At 44.7% G+C, this 12,059-nt stretch overlaps 1 protein-coding gene across 1 annotated transcript in view; it reads right to left on the bottom strand.

Moving 5' to 3' along the window:
- Nucleotides 1-12,059, bottom strand: part of MATCAP2 (microtubule associated tyrosine carboxypeptidase 2) — a 536,488-nt gene that overhangs the window by 292,479 nt on the left and 231,950 nt on the right. The window contains exon 5 of the mRNA XM_069613255.1: nt 4,201-4,506. Within this exon, the coding sequence (XP_069469356.1) occupies nt 4,201-4,506 (306 nt within the window). The remainder of the gene's footprint in view (nt 1-4,200; nt 4,507-12,059) is intronic.

The following is a 12,059-nucleotide window of genomic DNA, read 5'->3' on the forward strand; positions in this document are numbered from 1 at the left end:
TGGTGGTGCTAGCCCAATTTGCCAGGCATTGGTACGATACACTAGATGCCGCCCCACACATCACGATAGAGAGCTATCCTGCATCCCTGACCGAACTTCAATCCATCTTGTTTCACACACAGCACAGGGGCCCATGCAAATTCAACCCTGTCAGTATTACTGTACATGCCTGGTCCACAATCTGTAAAAAACTAAGGATAGAAACACTGTACGACCCAGGGATTTCATTATGGAATTTCCTAGGTATCTCACCCTCCTTTGACGAAGACCTACAGAGGTCATGGGACCCTAATAAGGAGATAAAAATGCGGGACATGTTCCCAAACGGGAAATACGTGACCCTGGAGGACTTTATAAACACAATAGGTGGGGGAGAGCTGAGAATATTTTATTGTAAAGCTGAAAATATTGTAATTTATGATATAGTAATTGTTTTGAAGACTGTATATGTATATCTGTGTATATGTAAAATGTGTATTTAATATGTTGGTCTCTACTTTAATCATTCACTTTGTACATGTGTTTATATATGTAACGTTGAATTAATTGAACCAATTCATATTAAATAAACAAAAATAAATAACATGGTGTTGTGGCAGGCAGGGTAATTGTCAATGTCAGGTGGACAAGATGCCCCTTACCTTGCATCAATATCCACTGTTTTCAATATAGCATTAAATACCAGTTTTGGGGGATTGCAGGGCCGTTAACGGCCCTGATGCCCAAGCCAGGTAAGCCCAACCGCAACATTCCAGCCCTGTGCACCCAGGAAAGCCGTATTTATCGCTATTGGCACTCAGAGCTGCAATCTGTGGTACTGATACTTTTTTTTGTGTTGAAACTAAAGTGGACTGTGAAATTGGCAATTGTGAACCTGGCATAGGGAGGCCTGTTAATCGGGGTGAAGTTTGACACACCCGAGAACATTGTGTTGATACAAAGAGTGAAAGGCCGTAGTGAACCTGACAGAGGGAGGCCTAAGTTGCAAGAAGGATCCGAGCCCGACAGAGGTCGATCCAAGGGGTGAAGAACAAACGCCCACAGTACAAGATTAGCTTAAGAACTTTTTGTTTGTTTGTTGTTTTTGTGCAGCAGGCCTTCTTAAGGCAAGACACTTTTTTAGAAAAGAGAGTTGGCCACTGAAGGTCCTGGTATCGTTGAATGGAACTGTAACCCCATACTAGCGAGGCCCAGGAGTGTGCTGTGCTCAGAAGTCCCGCCTTGTTTCGTGATAAAAACGTGGGAAAGAAAGACCCAGCCATACCATCCTCACGTATCATTTTGTGAACACTTCTTTCTTTTCTGGCGAACAACATTATCCCACACTCTTTTTGTAAATGTAGTGGTAAGGATTGACAATAGTTTTATTTTTAGTATAGTTTTATTTTTAGTATAGGCCCTTTTTATTTGACAAGACGCCACTGGGACTGCCTTGTTATTATTTGATGGTCATAGCTTGCTCCCATCTTAGATTTAGGTTTAGATTAGGCGTTTATCTCACCCATTATAAAGTTCAATAAACACCCTTGGACTGTGATCGCTTGTGTCCGTCTTTACTGTTGCCACTATGAGTTCCTTTACAGGTTCTTGTACATAATAGGGAATATATTTTAGAGTATATATTGTTTTCTGACAACCCCTGTATAATAAATAGGTGGTCATAAGTAGTAGGGCGATTCACCATGACGCATACACAAATACACTATTTAGACGTGCACATAGTCCCGGAGCAAGAGGCCAACAAGCATGCCCATGAAGTCATGCAGCCACATCACGAAAACAGAAGGAGAAGGGTAACTTGTTTCCAATGAGAAGCCGCAATACAATACTCACAACGGTGAGGGCTGGACGTTCGTGTCTAGCTTTGAGTCCAATGACAGAGGATGTGAAGTCTTCTTTTTTGTTGCCACCACTGTGTACACATTCCAATACGATTGGATAATGAAAATGGATGCAACCCAACCCAGAACATTCGAAGAGACATAGCCAATGAGCAACCAAGTTGCATGTGAAACATTTTAACCTGTCAACTGTCCAATCCAACCTGTGTGAAACTATATGACCTCACCATGAGATCATTACCATGGTCACAAGGGATAGGATAGGCCAATAGGGCTAGGTATTGTATAGAATCACCTATAGCACAACCAAGACTGTCCAATCCGCGAATGTGAATTTACATGCATCTTGAAACATTGTGTAAGAATCAACTCCTCTTCTCACTAATGATGTAATGTTGAATGATTCGTGAAGTGTTCCCAGCTGCGATTGCATGTAATAAATTCTTGTATTTCTTGCTTCTGTGCACTTTATTGGCTCATTGGATTATTTTTCCAATACTGATTTTTGGGCCTTACCCTACATTAGGCAAAATATTGTAGTTTGCGGCCATCTTACTTTAAGGGTAGTTGGTATAGAGCAACAGGATGAAAAGCTAGGATGACAAGGAGTTTGGGATCAGCTCATGGGTTGAGGACCAGTTGCACAGATGTATGCAAGTAGCAGGTCAAAGACTAGGTTTGCCATCAAAAGCATTTGTCCGTGTGATCATGTACATTTTCAAAAGTGTTCACTCGTCAATATGACGCATCTTGCCCAGCAAAATGAAATATAGTGGACTCTATGAGATTTAGATACACTAGTCGAAACTTTGGACATGGAAACAATGCAGTCCTTTACAGTAGCAATACTGTAATTACGCATTATGTAGCAACTTCATTTTTTGGGAATTAAATTACAGTTAATACATAATGGTCTTTGCCAAACAGACCATAGATACTTTTATTAAGCTATCATCCTAATTACTTTTGGTTTGCATTATTTTAAAAAGAAAGAACTTATCTTGGCTAGCACTCCCACACAGGCTTTTGGCACTTCTACGAGTGAATGAGAAGATACATGCTGCACTCTCTCTCTCCATTCGCCCCTCTGAACTTGTTGTGAGCAGCGTAAGTAGGGTGGGGGAGCCTTGAGGGCAAGAGAGGCATGCAGACCGGGTTGTCCTTTCACTGAACAGGGTAATTTAAATATCTAGCTTTGCTATATTAGTGTCAGTTTAATTAGCAAGCCTACAGAATTGCATAGCAAATCGCTATGCAGCACTACTTATTGTATGCCTTGATTTGGATTCAGGATGCCCCCTAATTGGTTCAAAGAGCGTCTGACTGCCTCGAATTTTATACTGTCCCAAACACTTGTCTCTTAAAGGCCTGTCTTTCTTGACTGGTGCAGAGGACATCCGGCACTCACGTTGTTCCTCCAGGACAGCGCTACCAGGCACAGCCGGTCAGCTCCATTAGGTCATCTGATGGCGGTTGGACCCCAGGGTACTTCAACTTTTCTGCTCTTGCTTGGTCTCACAACACAGCCTCCCAACTTAGGATGTCCTAGAGGTGTCACGGACCGGAAGCATACGCCGCATATCTGGGACTCTGGCTAATACACCCCAGATCGATCAGCTAAGGAGGACTCTTCTTGCAAAGATCTTGAAGTACTGCACACCCTTTCTCCTCAGATCTACTCCTATCTTTTACTTCTGCCCTCCCGTCCCACATTTCATTGAGTGTCAACTGCCTCCTCTTTGTCTCAGATGACCGGGAGAAACCAGAATTCATTCCTCATTGCTATAATGGTGGATTTTCATTTAAGGTCTTAACTTGACGTCCTTACTCCCCATTAAGATTCTCAGAAAACATTTTCAGGTGTGTGAAAACACAATCAGGGTCTACTGGCTCCTTGCTCCATGTCAAGGTGAGTTCATCAAAAAATATTCATGAATGGGTGACATCTTGATATCTATTTTGGGGCCATTGGGCTTCTTCGTGTCAAACACTATGTTATGCAAATTGGGGTATATTAAAAAAATTAAAAAAGAGAGATTGTACACACAGTTATTCTGCCTCAATTGAATCCTGCATGGAAATTATGTATGAGAAAAGCAGACAATCACTTTAAATGATTGAATAGTACTCATGAAAACGTTAACATGGATTTTCAACTTATTTTTAAAAACTGATAAGTACTCATTTCAAGTGTCTGGCTTCACACAAGACAGTAAGGTTTATAAATCGAGGGTCGAGACCTCTCTATAAATCAACCCAAGAAAACATGTACAGGCAACCTAGACATTTTTGAGAAACAGCAAATATAGTCAAGACCACATAGTTTAGCACATTATTATTGGGGTCTAATTGACCATACCTGGTTGAGATGTATCAGTCCAGCCCCTTTTGGCACGTACACAGTAATCCCACCTTGTGTTCTGGTCTTTGACAAATTTTCCGACATCTTGAAAGAGTTCACTGAAGGACATTCTGCTGGCTTGATAGACAGTGTAGTAAAGCAGAGCAGCCCTCCACAAGAAAGGATCCTTTCGGAACAAGACACTGTGGATACTTGCCAAGCCTTCTTCTGTGGGGTTTAATGGCTTCAGCCCAAATATTTTGCGTCCATTCCCGTTTGACCAGGGCTGCTGACTGTTATTCATACCACGGAAGTAATGGGTTCCTGCAAACAATGAAGACAGTTGTCAGGTATTCATTAAGGTAACTTGTAGCATGCAGGTAGACTAGGCTGAAGTCTCAGGTACATCTTCAGGGTTCGTTTTTTCTCTTAAATCACAGGTTTTAAAGAATACAGGGAGGAAAGAATCACCAACTGATACTTATAGAACCGTCAAGGAGGCCATTCTTACAGCTGTTCATATTACAACATTCAGTTATGTCACTTAATCAAATCCTCACTTCATTCACAGCCAAACAGGAAATATTCTTTCTTTACAGATATGATGTAACAATTCCCATATATCACATTCTTGTCATCTTTGTTGAAATCGCACAAAGTGAACCAGAACATGTGTATCTAGAAACCCACCAGGTCAGTGACTAGTTATGTTTACAAATGAAGACAAAGCTTTTCGTTGAAATGTCACTTCCGGTCACCCGAAAAAACAAGCATTCGCAAAGCCATTTGGTGGCTTTGTAAATGCACAGGCAATGAACAAGTTACTTACCCCAGGTAATGTTATTTCGACTGGTTGTTCCTCCCTCGTATCTCTCATCTTTGATATTCGATATTTAGCTTCAGCTGCTTCAGAATTTTATTTCCGGCAGAGGGCGCTGTGTGTCGATGCAGTCGACACAATGTCCCTCGAGGGCCTCTGTCTCAAGGATGATGCAATCAAAGGCATATATAGCACGTGCAGCTCACGCTGGCTTCGGTTCTGTTTTTTCTTACAGTAGAAATGCCTGCATAACCACAGGATTGACTGTACTCAACTTTGAAGGAGCTAAAGCTGTAATAGCACGGAAAACTCTACTGTGGGGTAGGTTTGGTGGGCAATGAGGAATACATGGGAGGAATATCCAGTCGAAAGAATGTTACCCTGGGTAAGTAACTTGTTCTTTGAATAGATTGTGTCCTCCCACGTATTCCTCATCTTTGATAGACTCCCAACGCAGTATTAGATTTGGTGAAAGGAGTAAGAATTTCGTTTTTTAAAGGTTTTTATGAACCAAATGCAGAACAGTTTTACCAAAGCTTCCATCCTGACTGAGGGAAGACTCAATGGAAGTAATGTTTTGTGAACCACGTTGCTGCCGCACAAATATTTTTAATCGGTACACCCCTATGCAGGGCTGTAGAGGTAGCCATGCACCTGGTGGAATGGGCCCTTAAACCTTCAGGAGGATCCTTGCCTGCCAGTTTGAAACATTCCGAAATTGCCAGAATGATCCACCTGGATAAGGTCTGTTTAGTAACAGCCTGACCCAAATTGTGGCCTAGACAGCCAATGAAAAGCTGATCATCAATGCAAAGGTTTGATAGCCTAGATATGTAAAAGTTTAGAGCTCTGCGTGGGTCCCACCTATGTAATCTCTCCTCCTCTTTGCCAGGATGTGGTGCAGGATAGAAAGAAGGTAAAACAATGTTCTGCCCTGTGTGAAAATCCAAAATGATTTTGGGTAAAAATGAAGGCTTAACCCTCAGAACAACCCTATCCTTATGGGAGATAATAAAGGGTGGCTTGGTTGAAAGTGCCTGCAATTCACTCACTCTATGGTTGAATTTAAAGCTACCAAGATAATGGTTTTAAAAGTTAACAACCTTAAAGGACATGAGTTTAAAGGTTCAAAGGATGCACACATTAGAAATGTTAGTACCAGATTAAGGTCCCAAACTGGAACCTGAAAGGGAGATGGGGGGGAACACATCGGTGAGCCCCTTTAGAAATTGTGTCATCAGTGGAATTTTGAAAAATGAATATTCTTCTGACGAGCGATTAAAGCTGGATAGCGCCGCTAAATAGACTTTAATAGTTCCAACCTGGAGCCCCAGATTAGCTAAAGATAGTAGAAAGGATAACACCTCCGGTGTTTTGCACAGAAAAGGGTCTCCATTCTTGTCTTTGTACCAGTTGCAGAATTTGTTCCAACGGCAACGGTACAAGGACTTTGTTGCTGGCCTTCTGGCCGAAAACAAAATCTCCATTACGTCATTCAGGAGGTCCCGATCCTTGTATCTCAGCCTTTCAGAAACCATGCATGAAGGCTGAGTGTCTTGACCTCTGGATGGAGAACCCGACCCTCTTCCCTTCAGAGATGGTCCTCTCTTATTGGAAGACATATTGGAGGGCAGATGGATGTCCTCCTGGCCCAATCCGGGGCAATTAGGATCATGCGTTTCCCGAACCTTCTCAACCTCCTGATCACCTGAGGAATGACAGGGACTGGGGGAAACGCGTACAAGAGTGGAAACTCCCAGTCCGCTACAAACGCGTCTCCTAGAGCTCCTCTTGGGGGAAATTCCCTGGAGCAGTTCGCACTTACGGTTGACACTGGTCGTGAACAGATCATCTTGAGGGGTTCCCCAAAGGGTGATGGTCTCTTGAAGGACTTCCTGAGCTAGTTCCCACTCGTGGAAGACTGTGCTCAGACTGCTCAGAGCATCCGCCGCTGTGTTCTCTTCTCCGGCTAGGTGAACTGCAGATAGGGAGATTCCTTCTTGAATTGTCCAGTACCAGAGCTGCATTGCCTCTCTGCACAGTGGTAGTGACCCTACACCTCCTCTCTTGTTGAGGTAGTACATGCCCACTGTGTTGTCTGTCATTATCAGGACATTCTTCCCCGCAAAGAGGGCAGAAAGGCCTTCAGCGCTAGTCTGATTGCCGCCAGCTCCAAAAGATTGATATGCAGTTTGGACTCCGATGGAGACCAACGACTGCTGAATGTCAGATTGTTGATGTGGGCTCCTCACCCCGTAAGTGAGGCGTCAGTCACTACTGTTATCTCTGGCCATGGTTGCCAAAAGGGTTCTCCCTTCAGAATATTGTCCTCGCAGACCCACCACAGAAGATCCTGTGTGACCCTGTTTGGAACCTGAAGTAGGACCAAGATGTTTTCCCAAGAACTGGGACCATTGTGTTCTGTGGGCCCATTGAAGGGAGCTCATTCTCAGGCAGACCTCTGGCACCAGAAAAGTGCAGGATGCCATGAGGCCAAGCAACCTCACAAAAGCGAAGGCCAGGAAATTCTGGGCACTCTGAAACTTGGTAACCATCTGCAGAATGTCTTGAGCCCTCACCTTGGGTGGCAAGCTCTTTCCCAAGGATGTATCCAGTACAGCCCCAATGAATTGGAGCTTTTGAGAAGGTGTCATATGGGACTTCTTGTAATTATGGGAGAAGCCCAGTCTGTGAAGAGAGTGGCAGGTCACGCTGAGATGATGCAGGACTTGTTTGGGAGAATGCGCTCTGATCAGCCAATCGTCCTGGTAGACGTGAATCCCCCCTCTCCTGAGACTCGCTGCCACCACAGCCATCAATTTGGTGAAAAGCTTGGGGCGGAGATTAGCCCGAATGGCAGAACTCAAAACTGATAATGAGAACCGCCAACGACGAACCTCAGGTATTTTCTGTGCTTGAGATGTATTGGTACATGAAAATAAGCGCACCATCCAATCCTGAAGTTGGAAGGCCTGAAGGATCTGAGAAAGTTTGACCATCTTGAGGAACTTGTTCAAATATCTCAAGTCCAAGATGGATCTCAGTCCTTCGTCCTTGGGTATTAGGAAATATGGAGAATACCATCCCTTGTTCCTCTCCGCTTCAGGCATCGGATCTATAACGCCTTTCTCTAGCAGGGCTAAGATTTCCTGCATAAGGAGCGGATCTGGAATCCTCAAAGAGTGGCTCCGCAGTGGATTGCTCTGAGGTCTCCAAATGAAAGGAAGGCAGTACCCATGGGCTATGGTTTCCAATGCCCAAGCATCCAAAGTAATGTCTCGCTATTCTTCTAGATGCTGAGCAGTCTGCCTCCCACCGGTGATCTTTGACTCAAGACCCCAGAGAGGTTTTGAAGCAGCTGATGCAGTGGCTGATGGTAAAGAGCCCCTGCTTGAGCGGGCTTCGCACCTCTCCCTCGTCCACCATGAGGGAATCTTCTTTGGCCTCTTTGACCAGCCATTCCTCTCGCTCTTCCAACTCAGGAGTAGTAGCGAAAAGATCTACCCCTCCAAGGCTGTCCGTAGGGCGAAAGGGCTGAGGCTGCCTAATAGCGGCACCTAAAGACTTGGCTGCCACATTTGATGTCTGCAACTTCTCAAGGCTTTCGTCAGCATTGTTGCTAAAAAGGTGAGACCCGTCAAAGGGCATGTTGAGGAGTCTGTATTGCACATCTGGAGAAAAACCCGACCTCCTCAACCATGCAAATCTGCGTATTACGGTGCTAGTAGCCATGGCTCTGCTGATGCTGTCAGCAGAATCCACACCCAACTCAAGCGACTGACACATGGCTTCTCTGCCGTCTCTAACAATAGCCAATAACCCATCTTTTTCCTCCCCCTCAGGAATGTGCTCTGCCACCATGGAAATGCAGTCCCATAGAGTGAATGAGAATTTTGCAAGGGCATATGTGGAGTTGGCTGATTTGCGCGCCATACTCCCTGCAGAAAATTCTTTCCTTGCCCAGCCATCTACTCTCTTGTCATCCCTATCTGGAGGGATAGTAGGATAAGCTGCTTGCTTAGAAGTTGCGGTAGCTGCCTGTACCACCAGACTCTCTGGAGTGTGGTGTTTAGGCAGGTAGTCAGGGTCACTACTTGAAGGGTGGTATTTTTTGGTCAGATTTTGGTTCACTGCCAGATTAGTTACTGGCATCCCCCAATTTGCTGCCACCCTTTTTTGGAGAGCAATATGAAAATGCTATATAGGATCCATCTGTCGACCCTTCTCCAGGATGTCTGTCAGATCATCCTTTTCAAATGATAGGGGAGGCCTACTCCACTCCATATAGTCTACCACCTTGGACATTAGCTGTCTATATGAAGCATCAGTGTGCTGCAAAGCTTCAGGTCTTCCAAAATCCAGCTCAGGTGAGGTGTCTACCCCACTGTTGTCTGTAAATTGTCATAAAGGTCTTTCAACCTTGATTCTTCAGAAATAAAGCTTTCAGGCACATTTGGTGTACCAAATTGGAGACTAAAAGGTGCATCATTGTCTGAAGGTTTATTCTCCTCATATATTGAGGTGAGAGACTTAAAATATTCTTTCCTTGGTAAAGGAACATAGGTTTTTTCAGGTTTAGGCATCAAGGATTTGATAAATTGTGGATTTGACGCTCCGGGAGTCATCAAAATCTTTTTTTACTTCGATGGCGCCATAGGTTTAGATGGCGCAGCTGGCTTTGGTGGCACAGCTGGCGTCGATGGCACAGCCGATGTCAGAAGTGACGCCAATGTTGAGGGCTTGGCTGGCGTTGAGGGCGTCGATGGCAACCTCGACTTATGTTTATGTTTTTGGCTCAAAGGATCTTTCGATGCTCTCGATGAGGATCAGGCCTTCGTCCCGGGCTCAGGGGAGCACAGGATTTGGCTCGAACCCTTTCCTTACCGGCTTCTTTGGAAGGCGCAGTAGGAGCATGGTTTGCCATGGGTTTTTGTTGTTGAAATATTTTCATCATTTCTGCTCTAAATGCTTCCCATTCGGCAGGTGTGGAGTTTTTAGTGAGGCAAGAAACTTTCTCAGGGGAAGTGTCTGATGACAAAGTCAAAGAAGGCGACCTATTGTGCCTCTTTTTTTACTTCCTGGACGACGATGAGGAGTGGTGGGAGCCACTCCTCGATCTTGATCTTTTAACTTTCTTCCTCTGAGAAACGTCACCTCTCAACTCGTCAGTCGAAGGTTTTTTGGTCTAGGTAGATGGAGATTTTCTGGGGTTTCTACCTACCGCCAATTTCCCCTTTTGCTTCGTTAGGGCCTTTCTGGTGATAGACTGGAACTTGGAGCAGGCCAACGTCTTATGCTCCACCCCGAGACACCATAGACATATACGGTGTGGGTCGGTTAATGGCATTTTCGAGTCACAATCTCGACACTTCTTGAACCCGGCCTTCGGGGTAGTCGGTGTCGACGAAGACATATCACGAAGTACAAATGACGAGTACAGTATTCCTTGAAGCGATAGCTTACATGGAAAAACGGAACTGAAGCCAACGGGCGCTGTGCGTGCTATAGATGCCTTCAATGACATCATCCTCGAGATGGAGGCCCTTCGAGGGACATCGAGACGACTGCATTGAAGCACAGCGCCCTATGCCGAAAAAATACATTCCTAAGCAGCTGAAGCTGGATATCGAATATCAAAGATGAGGAATAAGTGGGAGTACACAATCCATTTGAAATGTTTTCTAAAGCCTCCAAATGAAAATAGACTTACACTATACATTTGCACCAGACCTATTGGCTTTGCCAATTATTTTTAATTGTACATTGAAATTGAGGAAAATTCTCTATTCTTCTACTTGAAAATGTCAGCCAGTTTATCAAGCTTCCTTTCTGCACTGCAGCCTCATCCTTGTTTTAATGTATCTGTGCATTCTCTCAAAATGTGCAAGATCTCAATTGCACACTGTGAGAAACCTAAAGGTATTCTCCCACCTACTCCTCCAGGATCTTCCATTCAGGTGGCCAGGGATGGCCCATCGCTTTTGGATCCCGACCCTGGGGGTGGACAAGCGAGGGAGGATCACCTGAGTGGAGGGTCATGGAGGATTGGAAGCAGAATGCCTAAGGGTGAGCCATGGTATTCCCTTTCCCACTTGTACCCAAAGGTTTATAGTCATTTGGTCGAAAACAAAAATGTCGAAAGTCATAATGTAGAAAAAAAAAAGTCGAAAAAAAAGGCGAAAAAAAAGTCTCATTTTTTTTTCAATATACGTTTTTTTTCGAAATGGGGGGGTTCCTCCCCGTCTCCCCCCTTTTTTTTATTTTACCCATTTTGTATACTTACCAAACCCAAAAAATACATATAAATAAAAAAATAATAGATTCGACTTTTTTTTCCACATTTTTTGACATTTTTGTCATTCTACTTTTTATTTTCGACATTATGACTGCACACCGTACCCAAACACACTCCCCCTCAGCCTTTATGGGGTATTTACAGTCTCACCCCAACTCCCCCTCCCAATTTCCAACAAGTACTTGGACGAGGAAGAGGTGATTGAGAGTAGTAAAGATTACCCATAGGAAAAACATTGGGATGCAGGGAAGGGCCTACTACATTTCACCACTAGGCTGTCCAACTAATAGAGTCAGGCAAGGTCAGGCAGTTCACCATAACCATGCACACCTGACTCCACTTGACTGTCAGGGTATAAAAGGTGTGGTTCTGCCAAAGGGGATGAGCGAGCTGGAGTTGCTGGATGGAATGTGGAAGCCAGAGAGCATGAGGCTGCAACAGGAAGATGATCCGACGGAGAGCAGGACGCCAAGATGCTGACCCGTTGTGTCAGAAGGGTTGCAGCGTGGCGAGGGAGCCGTGTCTCCCAGGAGCCAGAGTGGCCGTATCCAGGCTAGTGCTCGTTCCCCTGGGACGTGTGCCAGTTCAAGGGGTGTCTGAGGAGCAGGTGGTGAGACCCTGACCTCGACACACATATCCTGAGGAATTGCTTGCCAGCGCCACGCTACTTGGGTGAGTTGTGTGAGAAAGAGAGAGAAACTCATTAGCGGGTGGGTTTGCAAGCGGCACAGTAAGCGGAAAAGCATAAAGAAAGAAAGAAAA

Source organism: Ambystoma mexicanum, chromosome 5p (genome assembly GCF_040938575.1).
Source record: "Ambystoma mexicanum isolate Mex_15411 chromosome 5p, UKY_AmexF1_1, whole genome shotgun sequence".
NCBI classification, from domain to species: Eukaryota; Metazoa; Chordata; class Amphibia; order Caudata; family Ambystomatidae; genus Ambystoma; species Ambystoma mexicanum.